Genomic DNA, 27,893 nt, shown 5'->3' on the forward strand with positions numbered 1-27,893 from the left:
ATTACATTATTTTCATTATTTCAAATTTTGTACTATTATTTTTTTTCATAAATTAAATTAAAAGCGTTCAAATACACAACCAATTCTCACATATTCATTTTCCCTCAAGACGACGCCTGCGGCCAAGGCCCATTATCGGCTTCGCAGTGAACAGAGCCATGACAAAGCCAGGCAAAATAGCCAGCAACCTCCACATGGGCAGCAGCGTAAACAGCCTCCCCAACAGCCCCTCCCTCAATGACCGCAGCTTAGGATAAACCATACTGGGCCCAAGCCGGGCCTTCCACGCATTAGCCTTCCCGGCATACGGCGCACCCCTCACGGTATCCATGCCAGGATTAGGGAACCACATGGGCCTCAGCAGCACATAGCGATGATGCGAGAAAGTCTCAAACGAGAACTTCCCCGTATACCGGCCCAACCCAGAAGGCCCAACGCCACCAAAGGGGTTGCCGTGGGAACCCAGCAAGAACATGGTGTCGTTGACAGAGGCCACGCCGGACCGCGTGTTTGCTAGCACATGCTGGGACGATGCCGCGCTGCCAAACACGTAGAGTGCAAGCGGCTGGTCGCGCGAATTAACCAGCGCAAGCGCCTCCTCCAGCGTATCATACGTGACGATCGGCAAGATAGGGCCGAAGAGCTCCTCGGACATCAGCGAGTCCGACGGCAGAACACCATCGACAATTGTCGGCGGGAAAAACAGATCTTCCTCCACCGGCTCCTCCCTACCTTTACCCAGGATCTGGCCCTCGGTGCGATCCAACAAATCCCGGAGTCTTCGCCAGTTCCTCTTATTGATAATCCGACCGTAATCCGGCGACGCCGCCGCCACCGTGCCAAACATAGCCACGGCCGCATCCAGCAAATGCTCCACAAGCTCGTCCTTAACCGACCGATGCACGAGCACGTAGTCAACGGTGACGCAGGTCTGCCCGGCATTCGCCAGCTTCGCCCACATGATGCGGTACGCAGCCACGGACAAATCGGCCGTATCCGCGTGCACCACCGCCGGCGACTTTCCGCCGAGCTCCAGCGTCACCCCAGACAAGTGCTCCGCCGCCGCCTTGGCCACAATTCTGCCTACAGTGCCATTGCCGGTGAAGAAATAATGGTCGAAGTGCTGGCGCAGCAACTCCGTAGCCTGCAGCACGCCGCCCTGCATGACGCGGACAAAGCGGGGGTCCAAGAACTGCTCGATAAGCTGCCCGACGACCACTGCAGTGTGCGGAGCCAACTCTGAGGGCTTCACCACCGCAGTGTTGCCAGCAGCCAGGGCGCCGACCAGGGGCAGGAGCAGCAGCCGCAGCGGGTAGTTCCACGCACCCAGGATAAGCACCGTGCCCAGCGGCTCCTTGCGCACCTCTGAGCGGCTCATCAGGAACGCCGGCTGCAGAATAGCCAGTGGATGGCGGTCGGGCTGCGCCCATTTGTCCAGGTTATCCAGCGCCAGCCCAATGTCGAACTCCACCGCGGAGTATTCAAAGAAATCAGTCTCTGTCGCGGACTTGTGGAGGTCCAGGTAGACGGCATCGAGGAGCGCCTTTTTGTACGTCCGCAGGCCCTGTAGCAGGGAGCGGAGCTGCTGCTTGCGCTCGGGGAGTGGCCGCAGGGCGTGCGTAGCGAATGTTGTCCGCAGCTCGTCTACGGCGGTGCTGATTGTGGAGAGCTCCGTGTATTCTAGCGCGCTCTCATTGAGCGAGCCTCCCGAGATGGTGCTATACTCTTTTTTGGTGCTCATAATAGAAAGAAAATTTTTTTGGGAGAGGAGCTGAAAGTGATCAAATAATAAAATAATAAAACAAGTGAGGTGAAAAAAGAAAAGGAATATATGATTTTTTGAAATGCTTGGGTTTTTTTGGTTCTGGTTTTAGTCGAACAAGCAGAAAAATTCCAAGCTTTATTCCTACTGGTATTGACTGTTGTTGCAAAAGTAGAATTTTTGACGTAAACAGCGAGGAAATAGCATGTGACATAACTGTTTTTTAATTAGCCTGTAAAAAAGAATAGCAGAACAAATGAAAGTAACCATTTTTGATTTGATTCTGGACCTAAAAACTGGTTATTACACCAAGCGAAAATAGGAACGAAAACAAAAGCGTCATCATGTTTTGGTTTGGTTTTGTGAATGCGTGTGTGCTTGTATGCATGTATGCGGGGTGTGTGTGGGAAATGAAACCTTCATTTAAAAAAAGCAGAAAAAAACCCAAGAAAAAAGCAGAAAAAAAGTGAACCTCTTTCACACCATAAAAACAATTATTTACACACTCACAAATCCAAACACGCAATAACACATATTAAACGTCAAACCTTATTATTGTTTTTTTAGCATCAATGACTATCGGGCACCGCGTACTTTGCTCGTTGCCCATAGCGGCTCTTGCGCTAAGCGTCGCAGCTCAAGTTCAGCACCAGAGGTTTACGCCCTTTGACCTGGTCCAAACCACGCGGCTTTCAGGCACCCCGGCGATCTCGCCCGGAAACACCGCACTGGCCTACATCCAAACGCACTACTCCGTTGAGAAAAGGCGCCAAACCACGCAGCTCGTAATCCAGCCGCTGGGAGGAGAAGGACACCTGGCCGATTCAGGTCTTACTGGGGAAATCGTTCTCGAGCACTCGACAGACGTGCGACCATCTGCTGCTGCATCCAGTGCTAAAAAGACCGGAATGAAACCGGCGCAGCCCGTGTGGCTGAGCGACTCCGCCCTGGCATTCGTGGTGCTGGGCGACAGCGAGTCCACCGTATACGCGCTCGATAAAAAACACAAAGGCCATGGGCGGAACAGTGGGTGGGGCAAGCCCAAGGAGGTCACCCGGGTGGATGCCGAGATCTCTGACCTTGCATACAGCCGCGAATCCGGCATTCTGGCATTCACTGCGCCGGTATACACCGGCACAAGCATTAAGCAAACTGCCGAGCGCGACAAAAATGAGACCCAGGACAGGGCAGATTCCGGGCAAGTGTTCGACGAACTCTGGGTGCGCCACTGGGACGCATTCGTGTCGCCCAAGGTCAGTCAGATCCACAGTCTCCGGGTATCGCCCCGTGGCCTGGTGGTGGCGGGCAAGAGGGGCAGCGCCGGGCCGCACAACGTTATGCGGGGAACAGCGGTGGCTGACGGTGCGCGGTTCGAGGCGCAGCAGGGCTTTGTGCTGTCGCCAAATGGCACGCGCGTGGCGTTCGTCGCCAAAAATCCAGCATTAGAGTACGCGTGGCAGACCACCAGCTACATCTACCTGGCCAGCACCGACAGCGACAGCAACAACAAGACTGGGCCAGTATTAGTGGTTAACCAGGAGGCCGGCGCGGGCGCGAGCAGCAGCCCGGCGTTTAGCGCGGACGGCGCAAGGCTGGCGTACCTGCAGATGCTGCACCCGGCATATGAGGCCGACCGCAACCGCATCCGGGTCTACGACATTGCGCAGAACAAAACCATAAGCGTGGCGGAAGACTGGGACCGCTCGCCAGCGCAGCTCGCCTGGGTTGATGCGGAGACACTGGCGGTGACGTACATGGACCACGGGCGCAGTAAGCTGGCCACCGTTGATGTGCGCACCGGCGCAGTCACGCCGGCTGTCTCGGAGCACTCCACTGGCCTGGTCCGGGTTCTTGATGGGCGCCGTGCACTCGTGGAGTTCAGCGCGCTGGACTCGCCCACAGACCTATTCGACGTGTCGCTGGACTCCGGGGAGATGCACCGCTTGACTGCGCTTAACGCGGACCTCCGCGCACGCGACGTTCTGAGCAGCCCCGAGGACGTGGAGTTCATTGGCGCGGATAACCAGACAATCCACGGGTTTATCCTGCATCCTCCGGGGTTCGACCCGGAGCGCACGTATCCGCTGGCGCTGGTAATCCATGGTGGGCCGCAGTCAAGCTTTGCAGATGCGTGGAGTAGCCGGTGGAACCTCAATGTGTTTGCCAGCGCCGGGTTCGTCACCGTGGCGCTGGATCCGCAGGGGTCAACCGGGTACGGACAAAACTTTACAGACGCAATCCGCAACCAGTGGGGCGGCAAGCCGTATGACAGCCTGATGCTCTCCGTTGACCAGCTGCTCCAGCAACGGCCATACGTGGACTCCCAAAGGATGGCAGCTCTCGGGGCGAGCTACGGCGGGTATATGATTAACTGGATCAACGGCCACACTGACCGATTCCGCTGCTTGGTTAATCACGACGGGATATTCTCTACTGTCAGCACTTATTATAGCACGGAGGAGCTGTACTTCCCTGAGACCGAGTTTGAGGGCACACCATTTGAGGAAAAGGCAAGGGCAAACTACGAAAGGTGGAATCCTGAGAGGTTCGTTGCCAAGTGGAGGACGCCGACGCTGGTCGTGCATGGGGAGAAGGATTACCGGCTGACTGTGTCCGAAGGCTTGAGCACATTTACGGCGCTAAGGAGGCAGCGCGTGCCGGCGAAGCTGCTGTACTTCCCGGATGAGAACCACTGGGTGGTGAAGCCAGCCAACTCGCTCAGGTGGCACACTGAGGTTCTCGAGTGGATCACCCAGTGGACCGAACAAGAGCCGGCGGAGAAGGAGGAGAGGGGGTCCCGCAGATTCACACTGCAGAACCAGAAACCAGCCGACGAGAATCTCATTAATTAATTGCAATTGAATAAATAAAATTCATTTATTTTTACTTGAGTCTGCGTTTCTTGTGGAAAACCGACTTACCCGTACGCATGATCACATAGCGCTCGTCATCACGACTGGGCATATCGCAGAGGCGCAGCAAGCGATGATATGTGCGCGCGACAACTTCCTCAGGCACCCCAGCGACCACCGCCGCATTCAACACGGATATCCACCCGGACCGGGCACAGCCCAAACCAGGTGCAGAATTCATTTTGCCGCCGGCCGTCCACAGTGCACGCATCTTCGCCCAAGTATCGGCTACACCAGCGACAGCCTCCATTGCAACCGTGCGTGAGACAAAGTCCGACAGCAACCGTGGCAATTCCGGCGCACCATGGTGTGTATCTGAGCGCGGCATTATTTGGGTGAACACTTGGGTGCGTGTCAAGTCAATGAGCGGCTGGTAATGGTCAAGTGGAGCATGTATGGGGTCAGACGGTAGTGGGACGCGGGCGTATCGCGGCGCGAGCAGTGCTGGTGTCTGCACTTGTGCGGCGGTTAGGATGCGCAGGCTGGAGTCTGTGCGGTTTATGAGCATCCCGATGCCGCCGTTGCATTGCGGATCTGCAATGGCGTCTGCATCAAACCGCGCCTCCACTGAGCCCACAAAGCCGTGGTCCTCATCAGAGCCGCGGTCCTCATCAGAGCTGCGGTCCTCATCAGAGCCGCCGTCCTTATCTAACCGCGCCTCCGTCGTGCCATTTCCCTGGATCTGCCACGCATCCCACTCGCACCCAGGCTCCTCCAGCTCCACATCAACAGGTTCCGCGCCATGCCGCAGGGGATCAATTCCCATGCATTGTGGCAACCGCGCGCGGATCTGCTCCGTGTACCGTTGGATGTCAATCGCCGGCCAAGCCACTATGCGCGATGTAAACCCGCGCAAGCGCCTGTCACGCCGCTGCACGGCTTTCCGCGGCTTGCCGTCGCCGCGCATAATGATTTCTCGCGTGATGTCGGTTTCGCGCTCAAGCAATAGACCGCTCATTGTGCGGTGCGCCATACGTACGAGGCGTAGGGTTTCGTCGCTGGAGAGGGCTGATGGGGTGGTCTGCGTGTGTGGATCCTCGGTGGCTGTCACAGGGAGGCTCTCTACTCTGTTCTCAACTCTGTCGTCCTCTTCGGCATCTACTTTGCCGTCCTCTTTGTCATCTGTGTCTGAAGCCTCTGCGTAGTCAGAGGCATCGGTGTCGGCCTCCAAAACCGACAACTCTGTATCCGACACCAACTCTGATTCCGACGCCGACACTGACTCTGACCCCGACACTACCTCTGCCTCTGCCTCTGCCTCTGCCTCTGCCTCTGCCTCTGCCTCCGACTCTGACTCTGACTCTGACTCTGACTCTGCCTTGACAGTTTTCAACAGGGTTAATGCCTGAGAACCAACCTCAGCTGGTTTGACACTCATCTGCAGCTGCAGCAGCTTGGTTTGTTTGCGGTGTTGTGGTTTGACCTGCGGGATCATCCCCAGTATTGGCTTTTTTTCATTATTCCCGCTTGTTCGTTTCACTGGTTTGCGCAGTTTACCCGCGCCCAAGGGTTCCCTACCCGTATCTGTGGGTTTCCAAGGCCTGGACCGATTTGCAAACGGGTCTTTGCTGCTTCGTGTTTTCATTTCTTATCTTTTTAAACGAATGAATTCTGGGGAGGAGGAAAAATATATATATATATAATAAAATAAAAGATTTTGTAAACGAAAAGGAAAAAAAAAAAAATTATTCATATCTTATTCTAAAGATCGAAATCACGTGTAATTAGAAATCTCCAAAATGAAAAAACACCTATTTTTTCATTCTCAAACGGTTTTTCTGTCAGACAGAACCCTGACAATCGAGCCCAGTCCTCCTGCCTCCACAACCTTCTCATGCCAACTCAACAACACACCGCAATTAAACTCCGCGGGTCTCTTTAATCCATGATAAATATACTTCAACAAAACATCTCTCGCCTCCTCTCCCAACGCAGCAACCACCTGGTTAATATCCTGCGCCCTAGTGCTCATTAAAATCTCACTAACTAATTGGGCATTAGCCGCCTGCGCACCTTCCATTCCGTGGCCATAGGGTGGGTCGGAGAGTGCCTTGTTGAGTGCTTCGTTGGTGTTGCCCCGGGTTATGAAGGCACGAACTTGGCTGGCTTTTTGCTCAACTTGGTGGAGTTGCTCGGTGGCAGTGGTTGTGCTGAGATGGTGCAGTTGTTGGGAAAGAGTGTCGGCATCGGTGTCGAACCCGTCGATGACTAATTTGCGATGACTCATTTTAAAAACAAAAAACAAAAATTTAAAAGGTGAATTTAAAGTGGATGAGGAATTTAGATTTTGAAAAGATGGGAAATAAAAAAAAGGAACTTTTTTAAAATAATTCCACGCGGTTTTTTTTTTTGGTTTTTTTTACCCTCATCCTTTACTACAAAACAAAGCTAATGAAAAAAATCGGATACCCAAACCACTTGTTTTTTTTTGTAGGTCACAGACCAGGCCATAAGCTGTAGTGAAGTTCAAAGCAACAAAACTGCTTTTCCACACCCCCTCCCCCCTTCCATCTTATATTAAAATACATTCTCATTCCTCCCCCTTTATGAATACATTTTGACTTTCACAATACTCTTGCATCCACAATAAAAAAAACTTATAATGAACACGGATGACTTATACTCAGGAGGTGCAGCGCTCGACTCCCAGCTCGAGCCCTACAGCGACATCACCCATTACAACCCAGCATCAGCCACAGAAAACAACGCAATGGATACCCACCAACTCTCCGACAATCAAGCACAGGAAGACGAAGAGGATAGCGACTCTATTGAAGAACAAGAAGACGAAGATGACCTTTCTATTCTTATGCGTTCCTGGATAAACGAGCGAAACTCGCCTGAGCTGCTTGAATACGAGGGTTCGGCCCTTGAGAATTTAATGGAGCTGGTTGATTTCCAAACGCAGAAAATGCAAACACAGCAGGTGCCGTTTATGAGCAATATACTCAAGATGGATGTGGATCGGATCAAGTATCTTGTTAGGTCATATTTGAGGACGAGGTTGGGGAAAATCGAGGACCATGTCAAGTATTATTTAGATAACCAGGTTTATAGGGAACGCATGTCGCAGAGTGAACTTGATTACGCAAAAGGGTAAATGAAAAAAAAACCAAATAGATGGAAGGGGTTTATTATATGTGTGTATGTATGAAGAGAAAAAAAGAGATAGATATTAAAAAAATTGTTAATTTTGTATTTAGGTTTGCCAAGTTGGAGGTTAATCATGTTAAAAGGTCGTTTTTGGACCAATTGCCTCCTCATTTGCGTGGATTGGATGAGGTCAGCAGCGAGGGTCTGGATATGGTGACTAAGCCAGACTTGGACAGCGCAGTTTTCTGCCGCGTACGCACCACAGTTGGCGAGTTTCAGTTTGAGCAAAGGTAAACTATTATTTTTTTGGATAATTTATTGTACATGTATACAATCAATATAGCACTATATATTAAGATCTGTTTTGATTTGATTTGTTTATTTTGTAGTGAGGATCCAATTGTCATGAAACGGAATAACATTTTCATCACCCGTTACAGTATCATTCGAGACCTGATGGAAGATGGAAAGGTGGAGCTTATCTAACTGTTTTTTGTTTTGTTTTTGTTTTTGGTTCTTTATAATTTTCCGTTACAAATAACATTGGCATTTACCAAGTACCAAGTTCAATTAATATCATTTTTATTTATTGCAAATATTTTCCTTGATGGTTAAAAAAATTATCTACAGTCCAAATGACTTTAATTTTGATTGGTTCAAATGTTTTTTTTTAAAAGAAAAAATGTTCCGCATTTATATCAAGTGCAAAGGGAAGATTATCGGTGGGTGGAATTGAATCATCCGATAATAATAAAAAATACATCTTCAGTAAGTGTTGCCAATTTAGGATAATAAGGACGATTGACGATGGAAAAAAGGAGCATTTGACCCGGTGGAATATTAGGGCAGGTATGATTTTATTTATTTTTTTGCGCACAAACCTTTTTGTTTATTTTTTTGTGGATGCGGTTACCTATTTTGGCCAAAAGTACCGCTTAATGCTCCGAAATCCCGCCAATTGGAATAAAATAAAATAGCGATGGAGAATAAGATGAAGATATATATTCGCACGCACCAAAGCACGTACACGCATAAAAAAAGTTTTATTCTTTTTTTTTCTTTTTCAAAATAGTTTGGAAGGGAAAATCGTACAGGGCAATAATTAATTAAATGTATAAAATATAAAAGGGGTAAAAAAAAGCATTCACCGCGCAAAGCGCATCGAGTCCGGGTTATCCAACGACCTAAGCATATCCGCCAAAGAAGGCAGCATCGTGTGCCGAGACGACACAGTCGCGCGTAACGAAGGCGAAGAGGCAGACAACTGCGGAGACGAAAACACCGTCGACTGTTCATCGCTCGCCCCACTATCGGTAACCTCGGCGAGCATATAAAGAGCATCGCAAGAGGTATTCTGCTGAGCCGCCGGCCCTACAAGCCGCCGCTTACTAGGCCACACATCCTCCTCCGCAAGCTCTCTTTTGGACGTACCCCGCGGCGACAAGGTCAACGGCACAGCGAGCATATCGCGCAGGGCGTCGAAGCGCGTAATGCGGCAGACAAAGTACGCCTCATCCAGGACTACGCCGGCAGTGGCCAGGGGCGGCGAGGAGACTGCGCCGACGAACACGTGGATGTCGAATAGATCATGGGCGCCAGACGCCGTGCGCAAATGCGCGCGCACAGACCCGGTGATATCCGAGCACACGCGCTGAAGCAGCCGGGGGAGCGGCAGCGCCTGGAAAGTATTGGGGTCGACGGCGCGTGGCGGATTGCCCAGCACCGAGGATGCGTACACTGAGCGCTGGGCGACCAGCCGCTGGGACAGCTGCGCCCGCAGGGATTCGAAAACCGCCAGCACCGCAGGCCTATCGTGGGGGCTTATAAAGTCCACCATGCTGCGGTTGATCAGGCTCAGGAGCGAATGCCCGAGCATTGCGCGCTCGGCCGCCGGCTCCTCCAGCCGCAAGCACAGGAGCCCGGGCGTCAGGAATAAATGCGCGGTGCAGGCTGCCGGCGGCAGAGAAATGTGCGATGGCTTGGGCGATGGCGGCGCTGAGGGCGCCGCCGAGGGCGAGCAGGACGGCGCCGCCGTGGCGGTTGGCGAGCCTCCGCTTTCGGTCATAAATGAGAACTGGAACATTTGTGTTTCCATCGGCGACTTGGACTCAACCCCGATGCTGCTGCCGCTGCCGCTGCCGCTGCCGCTGCCTGCAGCCTGCGCCTTGTCCTTGGAGCGTGGCCGCCCGCGCTTCTTGTGCTGGACGTCCTTGCACGTGTCGCATTTGCCGGAGTTGACGCACCGGTGGCATGGCCGCTGGAGATCGCAGGCGAGATGCGCCTTCTTGCAGTTTGTGCAGGCGCTGGGCACGTGCGGCTTGGCTCCGCGCCCTGTGCGCACGGCCTTTGTGGTGAGGGGCTCGCCCGAGGGCATGATGAGCATCTTTGGGCTGGGTCCTGCCGAGGCCATTTTGCGGGATAGTGTGTTTTAATGGGTGGTGAGCTAGGATGAGCAAGTAAATAGACAAAATGGTAGATTCTTTTCTTTTCTTCGCAAGAAGAAAATGTCGCCCGGCCGCGCTGCTGGGTATTTATACCAGCCCCAGCCACCATCTTGAGAGGGGAGGGGAGAGGGGAGAGGGGGGTGGTAGTGGGGAGGGGCATCGGCCGGCCGTTCAACTAGCTGGCCCATTCACCTCTGGGTTCTTTTATTCCCGGAAGCGGCAGGAATGGTGAGAATATTCCCCTTTTGCATCCCCCCCTCCTTCCTCAGCGCCCTCACATCCTCTCCAAGCAAGAAAAACTACTTTTCCTCTTTTTCTGCGGACTAAAATATTCCCGAAAAAGCGCTTTTGATTTGCGTTGGCGCTCGTGTTTATGTTGCGTGTTGCTGGGTGGGTGCAATATCTCCGAGAAATAAAAGGATTTTTATGACTTTTGTCAACTGACAAAGGCCTTTATGCCTACACCCTATCGCCCCAGTGCATGGAAGGTGAAGGTAAAGCAAATATAAATATAAGCTGGATATTTAGCTGTCACGGGCATTTTACCAACACACATTACGCCCCCCCCCAATATATGCCCCCCTCCTCTCTCTCTCTCTTTCTTGTTTTTATGGTTAATTCACATCCTCAGCTTTTTAAGCTTGAAAAATGTGACTATTATTATCCTTTTCTTATCTTTTCTTTATTACAAAATGGCCTTTTTTGCTGCTTGGTGGGATGTGTGTCAAAAAAGCCCGGGATTATTGCCCTTTAAGGCGTCCATAACTTTGCATGCGACCATTCAGAGGCTATTTTGCTTTTGCGCTTCCTTTTTTTATAAGAAAAAAAGTGTTGCCTTGTCGGGTGAGGCTTTGAGTCATTATTTGCTCCCCACAAGCGGCTTTGTTTGTTTTCCATCTAATAGATTCAAATTTGATTATTTTTTTAAAAAAATATTGCAACCCTTTTTCTGGCCAACGACCAATCTCGAATATCCTCTCTTTTTTAAAGTTTTCTTTTAGCGCTTTTCGGATATACCAGGAAAACCCTTTAAACCTTTACACAAAGTGGCACCCACTGTCTGCTGCTTGTCTCTCACTCCACCTACGTACTTTTCCGGACACTGGTTTATTGCAATAATCGCGCCACTTGCGCACTTTAGATCCTTAAAAATTTTTTTTTTATTTATCGCCGATACATACATATTTATACATATCCTTTTTTATTATCCGAGTTTTGCTCATCTATCGCTCTCTCCACCCCCTCTCAATTCCCCCAACAATATCAGCAATACGCAACGCGCACACATACTCTCTCTTAAACACACATACACACACACACACAAGACTGTGCGCTTCAATCGGAAACAACAGCAAAAAAGAAAAGAAAAGAAAGAATGCCACGCCAGTGCGAAATATGTCAGCAAGCCAGGGCCGTTCTGCGTCGGCCCAAGACAGCACAGCGGATCTGCAAGGACTGCTTCTACCATGTCTTTGAAACCGAAGTACACAACACCATCGTTGACAACAAGCTGTTCAAGCGCGGCGACCGCGTAGGCATCGGTGCGTCGGGCGGAAAGGACTCGACAGTCCTAGCCTACGTGATGAAGACCCTGAATGACCGCCACGACTACGGGCTCCACCTCTACCTCCTGTCCATCGACGAGGGAATCGCCGGCTACCGCGACGACTCGCTGGAAACCGTCAAGCGCAACAAGGAGCAATACAACCTGCCTCTTTTAATAGTCTCCTACGAGCAGCTGTATGGCTGGTCAATGGACTCGATTGTCGAGGCCGTTGGGCGGAAGAACAACTGTACGTTCTGCGGCGTGTTCCGTCGCCAAGCTTTGGACCGCGGCGCATTGATGCTGGACCTTGACCATATTGTTACTGGCCATAATGCTGATGACGTGGCAGAGACTATTCTGATGAATATATTCCGCGGTGACCTCCCCCGACTCAGTCGCTGTACAGAGATTGCGACCTCCGGTGACGGCTACATGGTGCGCTCGAAGCCGTTCAAGTACGCGTATGAGAAGGAGATAGTCATGTACGCGTACCTTAAGCGCCTCGACTATTTCTCTACTGAATGCACTTATTCGCCGAATGCGTACCGCGGCTACGCGCGTGAGTTCCTCAAGGACCTCGAGGCTGTCCGGCCATCGGCCATCCTGGATATCATTCATAGTGGGGAGGCTATGCGGATTGCGCAGGAAGTTGTTATGCCAGTGGTTTCGAGGTGCGAACGCTGCGGGTATATTTCCTCAAACACTGTGTGTAAGGCATGTGTGTTGCTTGAGGGGCTGGAGCGTGGGTTGCCGAAGCTGGGTATTGCGAAGAGTATGAAGAATACCCAGGACCTGTTGGCTGGTCAGAAAGCGACCCGTGGGAATAAGGCGGTCGAAATCGTGCATTTCGATAAACTGTGGGAGAACGCCCAGAAGATACGCGATCGGCGGATTCTTGAAAACGAAAATAATGCAGGGGTTGAGACGTGCACACAGTCGGCTTGTGCTTGTGCGGGCAAAAACACAAAGTGCTAGATACAATTTTTTTGTAGGAAATTTATGCTTGTGTGTATTTAATTATCCGAGAAAAAAAATTTAATTTTTTTTGTCGTATCTGTACATGTTGCTCAAGTCATGTCGACACTCAGAAATGCTGAATATAAATATAAGTTGCATGTTTTTTATTTCATTGTCTAATTAACACACGTGAGTGTGTCAAATGTTTTCTCAACATATTTTTTGCATGTCGGAAATTATCCAATTTTAAAAAATAAGTGTAGTGTTGAAAATTTCCCGTTGTTTTTTACTCGGTGGAAAGCAATTGAATGATTTTTTCAATAAAAATTTCCGTCGACAAATAAAAAAAATAATATATATAAATAAAACTCACTCAAAGATAACGAAACAAATAAAAAAATTGTTGAAAATCAGTTATGCTTGCTCATCGATACCATCGATAATTCCCGAGAAAAAATAAAATAAATAATATAATCATTTTTAAAGAAAAAATTTCCCGTGTTATCATTTGCTCAAAAATGGTCAGTGCCTGTTCTGGAGCCAAACAATAAAAAATAAAGAAAAAATATCAGACAAAGCACAGCCGTGAGAGAAAAAAATCATTTTTTATTTTTTGTCCAATCGGAAGATACAAATTAAAAATAAAAAAGCTCCGAAAAGGAATATTTTAGGGATATTTTCTAGCCTCAAATAGCTTAATTACAATTAATCTAATTGTAAAATCAATCAGTGATTGATCAACATATTTGATCATTTAATTTTTTTTTTGTCTTTTTTGGCCCTTTTTTTTTAGAATTTTGCTTATTAGTGTGCGGCAGTCATGATTAGATCACGCTTCAATGTTTGTTTGAATTATGATGAGCGTAATAATTATTTCGACATGCTTGTGGATAATTGATTGAGACTAAGCAGCTGTCACAAAAAAATATATTTGACACCATTTTTTAGGTGTGCGGAAAAACACATGTTCTTTTTGTTTGGTTGACCGCTCTCCCCTACCCCCCTATTCCTTATCATTGCATTTTGAACGTTTCCCCTTTTCTTTCGCTTTTATTGCGTATTTTCATATTATTTTTCTTACATTTCGCTGAAAGGTGCGTTGCTTGCTGATTTTTTTTGTCGATAAGGGACACAACGCACTTTTTTTCTGAGCTAATTTAAACACACAACTAACCAACCAAGTTCAAGTTCACTTTTTCTGTATTATTTAGCTAGCTTCAAGTACATATTTTCTTTTCCAAAAAAAAATGGTTTCCGGCAAAACACTCGCCATTGCCGCCACGGCCACCGCCGCCGTCGCTGGCCTAGGCTACATCGCCTACTTTGACTACAAACGTCGTACGGATCGCAAGTTCCGGCGCAAGCTGAACCGGGATCGCAAGAAGGTCGAGAAGACCGCGCAAAAGATTACCAGCCGGTCCCTCGACGACATCAACGATCAAGCAATGGAGCTGCTGAACATCGTCACCAAGGAGAAACTCCCCGAGTCGCCCGAACAAAAGGAGCAGTTTTTCATGGCCCAGGTATCCCAGGGCGAAACCCTCTGCGCCGCTGGCGAGGCTGGATACGCCGAGGCTGCGTGCAGATTCTACCAGGCACTTAAGGTGTACCCGAACCCGGTTGAGCTCGTTATGATCTATCAGAAGACTACGCCGGATGAGGTGTTTAAGCTTGTTATGGCGATGATGGCGCAGGAGGTGCGCCAGAAACAGGCTAGATACTTTGATGTGTTCCCGCCTAGGGAGAAGAACGTTGAGATTAAGGACAAGAACAAGGTGGAGAAGAAGGAGGGCGCAAAGTCTGATATTGTTGTTCCTGATCGCGGCTTGTTCTCTACTAAGGACTTTACTGCCGGCGAGATCATTTATGAGGAGGAGTCTGTGGTCTCGACGCTGCTGCCGTGTGCGATGAATGGGCAGTTCTGCTACAACTGCATGAAGAACATTCCCAACAAGAAGGCTGAGGAGGAGGAGGTTACCGCTGAGAAGACTGCCAACGATGAGACGAAGGAGACCACTGAGACGGAGGCCACCGAGGATGATCAGAGCGAGGGCTCATCAGAGTCGGCCACCTTTTCCGAGGCTGTTAAGGCCGGTCTGACGCCCGAGTCCTCAAACAAGAGCACTGCCGCTTTCGAATGCGACAAGTGCCACGAGGCCTTCTACTGCTCCGAGGAATGCCGCACGGACGCCTACGACGCCTACCATCAGTTCCTGTGCCCAGGCAGCAGCAGCAGCTCGACCGCGCGCGATTTCGCCGTGCTCACGCAAAAGGCACATGAGCTAGCGCCCGTTCTGATCGCCAAATTCTTTGGTGTCTTGGTTGATCGCGAGAAGAAGAAGGAGCTGGCGCGGATGCTCGGCACTGCTGGGCCCACGTCGGAGGTCGACGAGTATACAACCTGGGAGCATCTCGAGTGCATGCGGTACTTGGAGCTTATCCCCAGTGCGTCGGACGCAACTATGCTTCGGAAGCTCAGCGAGCTCATGAGCCGTGGCGTCCCGGGTCTCAGCGAGTTCGTTACTGGAGAGCGCTACACTATGCTTAAGGGGAAGCTGGACTACAACACCTATGCTGTGCACAACTCGGCCGAGGGCATTGAGGTTCCTGCGGATACTCCCGAGACGCATGTGTCAGACACTATGCGCAATAACGGATTTTCTGGTGCCGTTGGACTTGCGCTGTACTTGATCTCGTCACATATCACGCATAACTGTGATCCTAATGTGCAGATCGTCTTCCCTAACAATACTAACAAGGCTGCTATCAAGACGCTCAAGCCGATTGCTAAGGGCGAGGAACTCCATGTCTCGTTTGTTGATGCATCGCTGGAGAAGGGTGTTAGGCAGAAGAGGCTCAATGGATCGTACCGCATCATCTGCACTTGCGACAAGTGCAAGGCTGAGAATTCTGCTGCTGAGGCGAAGGCTGCTGAGGATCCCGTCGAGACCGAGATGGAGGCTGAGTTTGATGCTGCCGTCGAGGCTGAGGCTGATAAGGAGACCGAGGCTGGTAATGAGGTTGAGGCTGCCGTCGAGGCTGAGGTTAAGACTGAGGAGGAGGCCAGGTTTGAGGCCGCCGTTGAGACTGAGAAGGAATCTGAGGTTGAGGCCGAGAAGGAGGCCGAGAAGGAGGCCGAGGCTACTATTGAGTCTCAGAATGAGGTTGTGGCTGAGAAGGAGGGGGCTGTTGAGGTTGAAACCAAGACTAAGCCTGAGGCCACCGTCGAAGATGTGCCCGAGACTACTGTCGAGGATGTTCCTGAGGCCGTCGTCAAGGATGTGCCCGAGACTTTTGAGGAGACTGTTGAGGATGTTCTCGAGACTCCTGCTGTAGAGGAGACCCCCGTTGAGGAGACTGCTTCCGAGGAGACCCCCGTTGAGGAGACTGCTTCCGAGGAGACCCCGGCTGCTGAGGAGACTGTCCTCGACGAGATCATTGTCGACGGGGACAAGGAGTAGATAGCGCACACAATATTTTTATGCCTGTTCAATTCTAAATTCACACTTCAATTCAAATCCGCTCGACATTCGCTGCGGTTGATGTTTATTTATCTTGGCTGTGCCTGATCATAGGATCAAAATCATATGATTATTATTTGTGCCCAATCAGCTAACTCAATCCTTGCTGCGGCAAATGGCCAGCCAAACTTTGAATTCTAGTGGCATGTTTTGATAGGATTGCAAAATATCGAATTCCAGTGCGCACAGTGTAAAAAATGTGGAAGAACAAAAAGGATGGTGGCGTGTGTGGTAGGGGGGCCGGGATATTATACAGTGCAAAAAACGGATGCAACTTTGGATTCACTCCTTTTTCGCCAACCTTCTCGCTCATATTAATACATAATTTGGTACGTCGAATCCATCATCAAAATTACGATTTGTCAGAGCGGACATCCACGCAGGATTCAGTATCAACAGATTCCATAAAAAATTTTGCACATACTAAATCATTCTTTTTCTTTCTCTCTTTCTTTGTATCCATCCGTTAATTTTAATAGTCAATATGGTCGTAAGTATTTTGCAGTTATTATAATTTTTTTTACGAATTTTTGGGAGGCGAGCCGCGAATTTGTATAACATTGGCATTCAGAATTTGGAATTTGACGAAACTAGGATGGGTTTAATTTGGAACGAAATTGCGACTATGCTTTAAAGGCGAGATTGGAATGAGGAATTGCTGGACCGAGTTTTAGATTGGACGGCTGATTTGGCTGCCACCAGTAGGATTGCCCTCTTAATTCAACTGGTGGTTATGCAGTAGCAGTGCATATTTGCAGCTAAAAACGCGGACCCCTGGGCCACACACGCGCCAGCTTTAACACGAACACGCATTTATTTGGTTTGTTAGTACGCTTTGTGGTCTCAAACTCGGCTGGTATATACTACTATGACGATTGAGAGCCCCGTGTGGTAGTATTGTGCGTATGTCGCGCGCAATACCGAGTTTTTGTTTGTAACAGTCTACTCACAGCACAGTGAAAACTGCATATCGCGCAGACTTGAAGCTAAACGCGTTCTTTCTAATCCGACTCCCATCAGCCGAACTCTAAATTCCGAATTCCATTATGCCATTGCCACCTGCTTGTTAACAGTGGGAATGCGCGATTCGTTTTATGTGTTGTGCTTTTCACAACCTTTGCATATCTCAACCAGTAGTTCTCAAAGATTGGACAGCACGTATATTTCACTTTTCAAAATGGACTCATAGCACTAACAACACTGTTTTATTTTCTGTATTCTGTAGCTTGCGGTCGATCTCCTTAACCCCACCCTCGAAAGCGAGAAGCGCGAGCACAAGCTCAAGCGCCTCGTGCAGTCCCCCAACTCGTTCTTCATGGACGTCAAGTGCTCTGGCTGCTTCAACATCACTACTGTCTTCAGCAACTCGCAGACCGTCGTTGTCTGCCCCGGCTGCTCGACTGTTCTGTGCCAGCCCACAGGTGGCCGTGCCCGCCTCACCGAGGGCTGCTCCTTCAGGAGAAAGACCAACTAAAGCGAGTCTAAACGAATACAGCCTTTGTTGGAAGAGGATTGAATTAAATTTTTTTGCGGATTTTTGAACGCTCTCCTTTTTCCAGTTTTTACTCACTTTGCCATAGTCTTTTTAAAAAAATTCAGTGTGCAACTTTATTTATTTCTTTAAATCTGTTCTTAAATTACCTTGCTTTTGCCTTGTATGTATTGCCGTCGAGATCATGTGCAATTGCAGCCTCATTTTTAAAGAGATAAAAGATGTTTGTCATGAAAATTTTAAATGTAAACATTTGTGTGGATTGCGCTCGCTCTGTTTACAATTGATACATCATTTGTCTTGGCACAAGCGGAAATATGTGAGTGACATTTGTGCCAAGATATTATTTTGGTGGATGGTCAGCCGCCAACTACCAGCTAAAATCAAGTATTTCTCGTTCAAGGCCAAGTTCATAAAGGTCGCTGGCAGTGATATTCATAAATTGGTTTGCAGGTATAGGGGCAGTGTTAACAATTTGGAGTACCATTAATTTTCCTTTGAAAGAGCATGTCTTTGTGGTTTGTTGATATATAGACCCCTACCATCACCTAACCATTGCGTCGTTATTATCCTTCGCATCCCTGAAAGTTGCCGCAACCGGATAGTGAATGACAGGCGTTTTACAAAGCAATGTGGAGCACCAGCCGTGCCGACATAATCATGAGATATAGTGGGCGAAAACAGACATGTTGTATATGGTTATTTTTGGTTCTGGGCAGTAAATCGCACAAGAGATCGCATCAAAACATAGCAACTGGTTTTATTTGTGGTCGGCAAATACTTTTGTAATTGTCTCTGTGACGATCCGTTCGTTTGAAAGAAGAGTGCAATAAATAATCCCAAACAAGAAACAATCAAGTTGAAGAAGGCCCAAATAAAATATTTACACAAACCAAATTTATGTATATCCCTTCAGCGGACCGCATGATCCACAGGTGCAATTTCCAATTGTGGACAATCTCCCCCACCTTTTTCACTTACCTTTTGGTGTTGTATGTGCGCCAGTCCATAGTTTTTCTTATGAGGCAAATCTGCAAATGCAAAACTGCATTTGCATCTGCGGCAATTCGACACCATTAGTGCAGAAAAATAGTGCGGGGAAAAAAGTAGTTCTTTTTGCGATGCTCATTAAACCAACCCTGGGTCTAAAATTTTCAATTATATTTTTGTTTGCGTATATATTGTGAGGCTGTCGCCGCCCCCTTCCACTTTCTTGTACTTTTCTTTTTTCCTTCAGCGTTCATAAGTAGATTTTTTTCTTCGCAAGGGCATTTTTCCTCTCATACATTAGCATTTTTATTTTGCATCTATTCGTTTCAGCCATTCATTTATACATTTTTCATTTCCATATCACAATATAAATAAAATTTTTATCCATTCACGTTTTTTTGTTTTTGTGATTCATATTTTTCCCTTTCAAAGCCATTTCTCATATACATTGTTGTGCATATATTTTTATATTTGTGCAATAGACATTCATAATTACATTTCAACAATCAATATCCTTGCCTCTTCTGAAGCCAAACACATTAGTGATTTATTTTTCATTCTATTCTAGTAATAGCCAAAAAAGATATTATTTTACTTTCATATAATCTGCATCCAATAACCTCCCACTTTCTTTCACACACACTCACAATGTTCAGCATTTCTGCCCTGTCTCCTCCCAGCACACCCCGCGGATCCATCTTTTCTCCCCGCCAAAGCGAGGCACCGTGGTCAATGCACGCCCTGTCGCTCGAAAGCCCAGGCAAGCGGGTCAAGCTCAACCCCGTGCCCAGCACATTCAGCAAACCCTCGTTCCCCCGCAACAACAACAAAAACATGTTTATCCGCTCAGCCACCCTGGCCTCGCGCAGACTGAAGAACGCGCCGACCAGCATTGCACCTCTGCAAATGAGCAGCGCTCGGGTCGAGCCCGAGACACAGTCCCTGAGCACCGGTCTGTCGCCAATCGTCAAGAGCCTGTCGATCATGAGTAAGGCCAGCAAGCCCTCTGGCTTGCAAATCGAGTCCCGCCAGCAAAGCCCCGCAGCCTGCGAATCCACCCCTTCCCCGTCGTTGACCTTCCGGTTGCAAAAATCGACGCCCGCCAAGATTGCACAGGCCAAGGGCGTGGCTGTGCCTAGACTGAGCCTCGCTATCCCCACGGGCCTCATCAGCCCGCCGTCGGCCAACTCCACACCCAAGCGCCGCCCGCCCCCTCTTAGCTTTGGCTCGCTTGCATCGCCCGCCACCAACAAGAGCATGTCGCCGTCCCTGCCCCAGACCCCCGGGACCGCCGGTTTCGCGTCTTTCTCGCCGCCCAATATCATGGAAGACCTGATGTTTGGCGAAGCCAGCCCCTCATTCTATGCGCAGAAGACACCGCCACCAGCCAGCTGGGTACCCACATTCTTTGTCACGCCACCGACCCCCGTTGCTGCCGACTCTTGCGCTGGCTCGCAGAGCGGTAGTGTTGAGGCTAAGCTGGGAAGCGGTGCCTGCACATTGTCCCCGTCCACGCCGCCGTGGCCAAAGTCGGGCTCTGGCCTGCAGAAGACTATTTTCGACCATATTGGAAAGAACCAGTTGAGTACTATGGATTTGCGTGGCTACATGGCTATATCCATGAGTAGCTAAATCTTTCTAAAATTATTTTGGTTTCGAAAACTTTTTTCCTTACTAATGACCCAACTCCCCCTTATGTTTTATATTTGTTGCGGTTTTGACTTATTTTTTCCTTATTTTCCCTACTATATTTAATAACAGCGAAGTGCACCAATTATTCCTTTTTCTGTTCCCTCCTTACAGCCTGACCACGCACGCAAATATGCGTAGAATTGAGTATATAGCTCAGTAGCTAATTATTTTTTACTCCCTTTTTCTCAACAAGTTTGAACCTATTTTCAATTAGCTGTCTGAGTAACCAGCGAACAAAGCGAGTGGGGTGGGTGATAATGACTTGTATAATATACAAAACAACACAACCAATTAAACGCAAATATAAAAAACAACGGACAGAAAATATATTTATTTGTGCGCTTTTAGCCCGTTCCAGAACCAACATCCAGTATTATTTATTGCACTCTCATTCGTGTGTATATATTGCTGGAAAATATCACCGGACTGTTTTTTGTATGATAATTTCTAGTTGCACAAGAGCCCTTTGCTTGCAGAATAATATTTTATACTTAAGCTGTGTCAAGAATATAAAAATGGTGTTGACAATGCGACACTTTAACTCATTGTATTTATAACCAAAAATTTACTTGGACATTAAACAAAGAAAAAATAGCTTGAGTATGTTTTGCAAACTTACTTCTAGCAGTAAGCCCTTGCTCCACGCATCAAGGACAATCCCAGCATTAGCCCGGCACCATTACGCGAGCGTGGCCGAACCCGAGAAGATTTTCTCAGGACTCAAGTCTGACGCCTATACGACGCTAGGGGTGGACGAGCGCAGCAGCGCGGACGAGATCAAGGCAAGGTACTACAAGCTCTGCCGTGAACTGCACCCGGACACAATCAGGCAAACAACAGCAGAATCAGCCCTGCCAAAGTCCCTGGGTATCGGTGATACGCAGTGGAAAACGCTAGGCTTTGACGAGCGGAAAACTGCATTGCGCGACCGGTTTGTCAAGGTACAGGCCGCCTACGAAGTGCTGTCCGACGCTGAGCTGAGGCACAAGTACAATATGTACCGGAGGCGCAGGCAGAGCTATATAGATGATGCGCAGAAAGGTTCTTATGACGTCTGGGGCCAAGAGCGGCCCCCGGCATACCATGATGGGAGACAAAAGACTGAGGAGGAGAGAAGGAATGAGAAACGCATTATGCTGGGCATTCTGGGGTTTACCGGTGTGTTGGCTGTTATAATGTGGTATCAGGAGCTGGTAAAACATGAGGATGTGCTGCGCATCAGCGGCATGGAGCACCTGCGGTCGATGCGTATGATGTCGGATGCACGCGAGCGGGCCAAGGAGAGATGGCGCGAGGTGCCGCCGGACCACGCCATGGAGTATGAGGCGAGAAGACTGCAGAACAGTAGCCGATCCGGAATTAATGGCGGCGATGGGGTAGCAACGGGCGAGTATCATAAGATATGGCCGCATGGAGCGGGGCTCGGACTGATGGCCCTGCTGGAGGACAATCAGCTCTGCGGCGTGGAGTCACGGAAGAGGGCTGGCGCTGACCCCGAAGTTCTGTCGACACGCCAGGCTGCTCGGCACGCTTTGGAGGATGACAGTATCGTGCACAAGTACATGGCTCTGCCTCCGCCCTCAGAGAGTCCTGTACCGGTTTTCGACTCTGCTGCCCGTCGTTCGGCGGACCCTTAATTTGTGCATGACATCGCTTTTCTTTTCCAATAGTGCAAGCACACATGCGCTTCTCTCAACATTAATGAAACGACACACTACACTAGTGAAATTGTATTCTGGAAGTTCCAGACATTTATAGCCAAATTCTAGATTTTTAAGCAGGGGATTTTTAAACCGTTTTTTCCACGCAAAAAGGCACCATTCGAGTTGGCTGAACCCGAGTCTACAGCGACACCCGAGACTTTGTTCAAGCCAAAGCCCAATCCCAAGCGTGTGCGCAAGAATCCATCTTCCCCTGTTTTTTCTCTTCAAAAGAAGCAGCGAACTGATTAATACCGTCAACCATGGTGGTATATTGCCACTAATTCCTAAACACCTATCAGGTTGCTATGCAATCTGAATGGGAGGGGTGTCGATTTGCAGGATACTTGTAGTTTCATTCTTTTCTTTTAGTGTATTTCGATGACTGACACATTTTGCAAAGAAAATTTTTTGGTCAAATGGCCTGCCCAACAGCTTCTATGCGTGTGAGCGTGTGTCGTCTGCTGAAAATGAGTAAACAAAATTGTATATCTTTGCGCCTGCTCCCTTTTGCCCTTTATATTTTGCGAGTCCCCCTTTTTAGAGCTCCGAGGCGTTTATTTTTCTTTCTTATTTCTTCTTTCTAAACTAAACTTTTCACTTTCTTATTTGGCGCTGCCTTTTTTGACTATACTTTGTTTCTCGTCTTCTCGTTTTCACGAAGACACTTTTTAACGCTCATTATAACTTTCCAATTTACGTTGCTTATAACTTATTGCATTCGACAACCCTTTATTATTTCTATTTCTATTTCTTAACACCAACCATGCCTCTTTACGGAACAGCGATCGAGGTGCGCGACGAGCAAAAGGCACGAGTGCTGCAACAGGGCGGCCGCGTGCTAAAGTTCACCAATAACGGCGGCAAGATTTACTTCCGGTACTATTTCCCACACCCGAGTCAACTCACCTGGAACAAGCTAACAAGCGGCCTGCGCGTTCTTTTCAGCATAGCTTCAATGGACATCTACATCCGGTACACGGACCCTGATGGTTCCCAAATCATAGTCAACGACGACAGCGGGCTGAAAATCATGTTTGACGAAACAAAGGGTAGTGATGTCATCCATGTCGAAGTCATTTCAGAGGACAACCCGCTGTCAATGCCAAACTCGATACCGGGAATTGACAAGCCGCCATCAATGAGCGGCACGCCCACGATGGCCATGCCCATGCCAGCACCTGGGTTCCCTGGCATGGAGGCGAGCCGCCCCGGGTCGGCGATGAGTATGGGAAATAATGCAGCCGCGGGGCCTCCTCGCCCTCCCGCGCAGCCTATGACCATGTCAATGGCACAGCCAATGCCGCCTAATTCGGGAAACTCTAACCACCCAGGCCCGGTGTCGCAAATCATGCCCGGGCCGTTTGTTGCACCAGGACCCGCCGCTCATGGTGCGCCTCAGGGCGCGTATGGGCGCATGGACAACTTCTCGACCGCCACACTACCGCCTCCCAATCCTCAGGAGCCGCTGAAATAGATCCCCTTTTTAAAGTCTTTTTTGTTTTTTGTTTGCGCTCCATTACTCGTGGTCAATGTCCAATATATACTTTTATTTTCCATTGTTATTTCATACATACAATAATGCAATCATCCTGTGGTGCCCAACACACATTTCAAGCCACTACCTTTCCTTTTCAAGAACTAAGATCGTCCTCATGGCCACTATACACATTTCTGTTATTGCTGGCTGACATCAAGGAACACCATGATGTTTACAGTGCTGCCCACACAGCGCTGCCCCCTTTTTCAGTTAAGTAATTTTTAAGACTTGAATATATCGATTTAGATCCACATTTTTATAGAGCACGACACATCCAACTGCTTAGAACAAGCCAGGATCGATGCCCAGGCGCTTGAGCATGTACGTAACATCTATATCCTCGTCGTCCTGATGGGCATCTGCATCGTTGCCACTGTTACTGTGCGTCTGTTGCGTCGACTGTCCTTGATCGAACACACTGCCGTCGTTGAACCCACTTTGACTGAACCCCATCGCATCAGCCTGCCTCTGTGCTTCCATCAAGGGTTTGAGCAATTTAAACAGGTCCTCGCATGCATCCGAGCATGCACTCTGCCATTTCGAAATCAAGTCATTAACTACCACAGCCTCGTTCTTCTCCTTCAAAGTGATGGCTCGCTCCAATAAGGCGCGCTCCTCCTTGACGTTTGTCAACTGGCGCTGTAAACTGGTCTTTTCTTGCACTAGTGCCCGGCTGACTTTGTCTGTCGGGGACAGGAGGTTGGTTGTTTTGCCAGTGCTCTTGCTGATTTTGAGCGGAGTCAAGCGCGGGCGTTTCTTAGGTGTTGTATGTGTGGAGCTCAGCAGGCTGCTAAGTGAGGGTGATGCTTCCAAGAGTGTCGGTCGCTTTCGTGGTGCTGGTGTCAGGGTGCCGTTGATGGTTGTTTTGGTGTCGTCAGTTTTTGAATTCGGGGTGACCATCTCTGCTTTGCTTGTGGTCTTATTTGCTAAGAAAGGCGTGCTGCTGCGCTGAGGCGACTTGAACGGCTGCCGCAACGAGCTCCCCAAGCTCTTTGTTCGTGGTTGCATGGATAACGTGTGTGAGTGAGAAATGTTGAAATTCAGACGAAAGCGAGCACTCCTGTAAAAAAATGGCTACAAAAGTTTCTGTTGTTAAAGCGAAATTCAAATTGCCAAGGAAAAAATGGAAAAAGAAAAATAGCCTTTTTTTGTTGTCTGACAACAAATGCGCAGCCAAAACCAAATAGTGATCAATCTCCAGCACTGATCACGATTGTCTTCGCTTGACATTTAGAACGCTGCGCTGAAATATACTGTAAAATTATACGTTGGTCACTGAATGCCGTCCAGCGTGCGGCGGTCTCGCTGATACTCCTCGTTCTCTAGTGCGATCTCCTGCCAGTCGGCATCGTTAAAGTCACTCGTAGTCTCCCAATACGAGTTCAGCTCATCCTCAGGCTTCTCATCAACAGGGCGAATCCACACATCCTCCTTATGCCTCTTATGTCTCTCACGATCCTCCTCGATACGCTTCAGAATATCTTGATGCTTCATCCCCGTATCGTTAGTGCCGCCGCTCCCACCAGCACGATTGGCAAGCAGCAACTCGATGCTGTCGGCAGTGGGCGCACCAAAAATGTTTTTGCGCCGCCATCCCGAGACTAGTTTGCGGACCTGCGACACATTGGCGTCACCCCCGGGGTTCTCGGGTATCACCGTTTTGATAATACTGACCATCTCCTTTTTAATCAGATCCGTCCACGTGTGTGATCCTGTCCGGTGGTCTGAGAGGAGTATTGTGTCTATGACGAAGAGCAGGTTGAGCCGTGGGGGCACTTGGAGCTTTTCGAGCTTTTCAAGGATGCAGTCGAATAGGTTGTCGGACAGGCTAGCGTGGTCTATGGCGTACTGTGATACGCGTTCGATGGTTGGCTGCGCGCCTGTGAGGTTGTCCAGCTTGCTGCCGAAAAGCAGGCGAGCCTCGAATGGGTCCATATCATCCATGCGAGTGTATAAGTATGTAAGTGAGCGTCTGTGTTTGTGTGTTTGTGTGTTGTTGTTTTTTTGGTCCTTCAGGTGATAAACAACAGTAACGACAAGATGAATTTTTTTAGGAACTGGACAGCCTAAAAAAACGGAAATTCTGTCCCAGAATAACAATACATTTTTAAGCAACAAAGATATGGTTCCCCAGCTGAAACATGTTTCGGTAGTAATTTCTTATTTACTTTTTGCCCCTTTGCCCTTTTCTTTTATTTTTTCATTTGTGTTTTTCCTTGTCGAATTAGCCCCTTACAACACGCAAATTCAATGAGCTCAACTGCAGCACAGATACCCACAGGCCACGATGTCATGCGTGTGGAGTATTTGCAGAAAAACTTGTCGATCGCGTCGGTTTCTGTCAGAGTAAACGATGACTCGCCCAATCCACCACTGGCACAGCAACTTCCAAACCCGCAGCCGGTCCTTCTATTCATGGGTCCAGCGGTGGCCGGCCTGATAGCGTTCTCCATGGTTGGGATTCTCATACGAGTGCATATGAGCCGCCTGTTCAGGTACCCGGGCCAGCCCATATACGAACTGATATGGACCCAAATGGTTGGCTGCTTTATAATGGGCGTTGCTACTCGAACCAAGGGCATGCTGATGAGCCTTTCGCCAGCACTAAACCTCGGCATAACCACAGGCCTGTGCGGCTCAATAACGACATTCTCGTCGTGGCAACTTGGGATATATAATGAGTTCTTTAATGTTGCGGGTAGCGACCACACAAAGTTTAAAAACTTTTTGGGCGGGATGAGCGTTCTGGCAACCACGTTTGCATGTTCGGTGGCTGCAGTGCGGCTGGGCCAGATAGTTGGTGATGAGGCACGCTCGCTGTGCAACTACTATTTGACTCGCAATTTTTCGAGCGACGATAACCCAATGTGCCGCATTGACACTAGAATGCTTGGAGGCGAGGCAGCATCAGTGCGGGATGGCTGGTTCGGTTGGAGCAAATGGCGACCGGTTGATTTTATTTTGGTAGTCGCTGGGATAATTGGAATTGCTGCCGCCACTATTGTCATTTCTCTTGCACCGAACACGCGCAGTGTAAGCATTGCACTGCTTTTTGGCCCTATAGGGACGTTTTTGCGCTGGAAGCTCTCTTTACTGAACGCACATCATCGGCGGCTCGACCGTGTACTACCAAAAGCCATTGTGTCTTTGAGGCTACCTCTGGGAACTTTAATTGTCAATGTGGGCGGCACTATAGTGCTTGCTGTGATTTATATATTTCAAACTGGCGTCGTTGTGCGCCCATCTTTTGCTAGCTGTTATGTGCTGGCTGCAATGGCTGGGGGATTCTGTGGCTGCTTGACTACTGTTTCAACATTTGTGGTTGAGCTCGGCATGCTGCGTTCTCGAGTCGCCATGCTATATTCGGCTGCATCGATTGTGGCGGCCCAGGCCTCCTTTGTACTTATTGTTGGAATCTACTTTGAAACGTCTTCCGTAAATTATCCAACGTGCTAGCTGTATAGAGCCTGCACATGGTTGTTACTCATCAAAGTTTTTGTTTTCATTTTACACAAAATAATATCATTAATTTACCTTTTCCACGTGCAATTCCTATTGGCTACTGTCGAATTGAATTACAATAGGAAAAAACATCATTTTTTTACTAGCGTGGCAGTAGAGAAGTTTACGATACCGCAGTTTATGCTTACAGATTCAAATTATGCATGGTTTAAGTGTATGTTGTATGTGTGGTTACGCTTTTTGTGCCGTAACACGTTTGGAAATCCGTGTTTAAACGTACTTAGTACAAACTTAGCATGGCGCACATTTGCATGCACGCCCATATATTTACCCGACAAAATATTGTTTGAAGAAATGAACACAATGTCACATTGTTCAATTATTGTCAGTCGCAACCACGCATACTTTGAAGTGAAAATCAAGCAAGACATAGGACATAAGTCAAAATTCCTTATACCTTTTTTATATACCTTTAAAATTACGTATTAAAAGGCAAATATGACAGGCATGGCTTTTAAACCACAATTGTTGTCAATGAAACCGTCAACTTTCACGTGAAATAAACCTAGGAGGGCGAGCACTATGCGCCTGCCAGCCTCTTTGTCCAAAAAAGTTACACATTGCAACACTACTCGGCAAACTATACCTGATAATTTTGACAACATTTTTGAATACCACATTGATGGCGCATTGAAACAGCAATAAGTAGAAAGGTAGCAAAAACAATTTACACGCAATGCATGTGTATGTAGTGTGGCTTTTGCTGTGCTTAGAAGGCAATT

General features: G+C 48.6%; 15 protein-coding genes across 15 annotated transcripts; 10 read left to right on the top strand and 5 right to left on the bottom strand.

Moving 5' to 3' along the window:
* Positions 1-104: 104 nt before the first annotated feature.
* On the bottom strand, positions 105-1,741 carry BX661DRAFT_171881 (NAD-dependent aldehyde dehydrogenase; the record flags this gene model as incomplete). The annotated part of the gene is made up of 2 exons (XM_051533739.1): positions 105-188; positions 323-1,741. 2 exons carry the CDS (start codon positions 1,739-1,741, stop codon positions 105-107), a joined length of 1,503 nt encoding a protein of 500 aa, XP_051390851.1.
* Positions 1,742-2,105: 364 nt separating this feature from the next.
* Positions 2,106-4,660, top strand: BX661DRAFT_184408 (Alpha/Beta hydrolase protein). Its single transcript, XM_051536493.1, has one exon. The coding sequence runs from the start codon at positions 2,335-2,337 to the stop codon at positions 4,612-4,614; it is 2,280 nt and encodes a 759-aa protein (XP_051390852.1). The 5' UTR covers positions 2,106-2,334; the 3' UTR covers positions 4,615-4,660.
* On the top strand, positions 4,649-5,959 carry BX661DRAFT_184409 (uncharacterized protein). Its single transcript, XM_051536494.1, has one exon. It carries the CDS (start codon positions 5,070-5,072, stop codon positions 5,817-5,819), a length of 750 nt encoding a protein of 249 aa, XP_051390853.1. The 5' UTR covers positions 4,649-5,069; the 3' UTR covers positions 5,820-5,959.
* A 354-nt stretch (positions 5,960-6,313) lies between these two features.
* Positions 6,314-6,965, bottom strand: BX661DRAFT_184410 (actin related protein 2/3 complex subunit 5). The gene has a single exon (XM_051536495.1). It carries the CDS (start codon positions 6,899-6,901, stop codon positions 6,440-6,442), a length of 462 nt encoding a protein of 153 aa, XP_051390854.1. The 5' UTR covers positions 6,902-6,965; the 3' UTR covers positions 6,314-6,439.
* A 297-nt stretch (positions 6,966-7,262) lies between these two features.
* On the top strand, positions 7,263-7,899 carry BX661DRAFT_184413 (uncharacterized protein). The gene has a single exon (XM_051536496.1). The coding sequence runs from the start codon at positions 7,277-7,279 to the stop codon at positions 7,772-7,774; it is 498 nt and encodes a 165-aa protein (XP_051390855.1). The 5' UTR covers positions 7,263-7,276; the 3' UTR covers positions 7,775-7,899.
* Positions 7,900-8,793: 894 nt separating this feature from the next.
* Positions 8,794-10,331, bottom strand: BX661DRAFT_184414 (uncharacterized protein). Its single transcript, XM_051536497.1, has one exon. The coding sequence runs from the start codon at positions 10,175-10,177 to the stop codon at positions 8,912-8,914; it is 1,266 nt and encodes a 421-aa protein (XP_051390856.1). The 5' UTR covers positions 10,178-10,331; the 3' UTR covers positions 8,794-8,911.
* A 1,255-nt stretch (positions 10,332-11,586) lies between these two features.
* Positions 11,587-13,265, top strand: BX661DRAFT_194137 (cytoplasmic tRNA 2-thiolation protein 1; the record flags this gene model as incomplete). The annotated part of the gene is made up of 2 exons (XM_051537852.1): positions 11,587-12,559; positions 13,201-13,265. 2 exons carry the CDS (start codon positions 11,587-11,589, stop codon positions 13,263-13,265), a joined length of 1,038 nt encoding a protein of 345 aa, XP_051390857.1.
* A 436-nt stretch (positions 13,266-13,701) lies between these two features.
* On the top strand, positions 13,702-16,532 carry BX661DRAFT_184417 (uncharacterized protein). Its single transcript, XM_051536498.1, has 2 exons — positions 13,702-13,808; positions 13,926-16,532. The coding sequence occupies exon 2, from the start codon at positions 13,962-13,964 to the stop codon at positions 16,173-16,175; it is 2,214 nt and encodes a 737-aa protein (XP_051390858.1). The 5' UTR covers positions 13,702-13,808; positions 13,926-13,961; the 3' UTR covers positions 16,176-16,532.
* A 9-nt stretch (positions 16,533-16,541) lies between these two features.
* BX661DRAFT_184420 (40S ribosomal protein S27) lies at positions 16,542-17,846 on the top strand. The gene is made up of 2 exons (XM_051536499.1): positions 16,542-16,725; positions 17,461-17,846. The coding sequence occupies exons 1-2, from the start codon at positions 16,720-16,722 to the stop codon at positions 17,707-17,709; spliced, it is 255 nt and encodes an 84-aa protein (XP_051390859.1). The 5' UTR covers positions 16,542-16,719; the 3' UTR covers positions 17,710-17,846.
* A 1,276-nt stretch (positions 17,847-19,122) lies between these two features.
* Positions 19,123-20,349, top strand: BX661DRAFT_214255 (uncharacterized protein; the record flags this gene model as incomplete). Its single annotated transcript, XM_051538748.1, has 1 exon — positions 19,123-20,349. The coding sequence occupies exon 1, from the start codon at positions 19,366-19,368 to the stop codon at positions 20,347-20,349; it is 984 nt and encodes a 327-aa protein (XP_051390860.1). The 5' UTR covers positions 19,123-19,365.
* A 662-nt stretch (positions 20,350-21,011) lies between these two features.
* On the top strand, positions 21,012-22,046 carry BX661DRAFT_171890 (uncharacterized protein; the record flags this gene model as incomplete). Its single annotated transcript, XM_051533740.1, has 1 exon — positions 21,012-22,046. The coding sequence occupies one exon, from the start codon at positions 21,012-21,014 to the stop codon at positions 22,044-22,046; it is 1,035 nt and encodes a 344-aa protein (XP_051390861.1).
* Positions 22,047-22,635: 589 nt separating this feature from the next.
* Positions 22,636-23,769, top strand: BX661DRAFT_184424 (uncharacterized protein). The gene has a single exon (XM_051536500.1). It carries the CDS (start codon positions 22,876-22,878, stop codon positions 23,584-23,586), a length of 711 nt encoding a protein of 236 aa, XP_051390862.1. The 5' UTR covers positions 22,636-22,875; the 3' UTR covers positions 23,587-23,769.
* BX661DRAFT_37046 (uncharacterized protein) lies at positions 23,760-24,870 on the bottom strand. The gene has a single exon (XM_051539109.1). It carries the CDS (start codon positions 24,655-24,657, stop codon positions 23,932-23,934), a length of 726 nt encoding a protein of 241 aa, XP_051390863.1. The 5' UTR covers positions 24,658-24,870; the 3' UTR covers positions 23,760-23,931.
* A 51-nt stretch (positions 24,871-24,921) lies between these two features.
* On the bottom strand, positions 24,922-25,593 carry BX661DRAFT_144206 (CTD kinase subunit gamma CTK3-domain-containing protein; the record flags this gene model as incomplete). Its single annotated transcript, XM_051533036.1, has 1 exon — positions 24,922-25,593. The coding sequence occupies one exon, from the start codon at positions 25,591-25,593 to the stop codon at positions 24,922-24,924; it is 672 nt and encodes a 223-aa protein (XP_051390864.1).
* Positions 25,594-26,064: 471 nt separating this feature from the next.
* On the top strand, positions 26,065-27,105 carry BX661DRAFT_144223 (CrcB-like protein-domain-containing protein; the record flags this gene model as incomplete). The annotated part of the gene is made up of 2 exons (XM_051533037.1): positions 26,065-26,516; positions 26,586-27,105. The coding sequence occupies 2 exons, from the start codon at positions 26,065-26,067 to the stop codon at positions 27,103-27,105; spliced, it is 972 nt and encodes a 323-aa protein (XP_051390865.1).
* Between the last annotated feature and the right edge of the window lie 788 nt (positions 27,106-27,893).

The sequence above is a fragment of the Kickxella alabastrina genome (genome assembly GCF_025024165.1).
Source record: "Kickxella alabastrina strain RSA 675 chromosome Unknown BX661scaffold_15, whole genome shotgun sequence".
Lineage (NCBI taxonomy): Eukaryota > Fungi > Kickxellomycota > Kickxellomycetes > Kickxellales > Kickxellaceae > Kickxella > Kickxella alabastrina.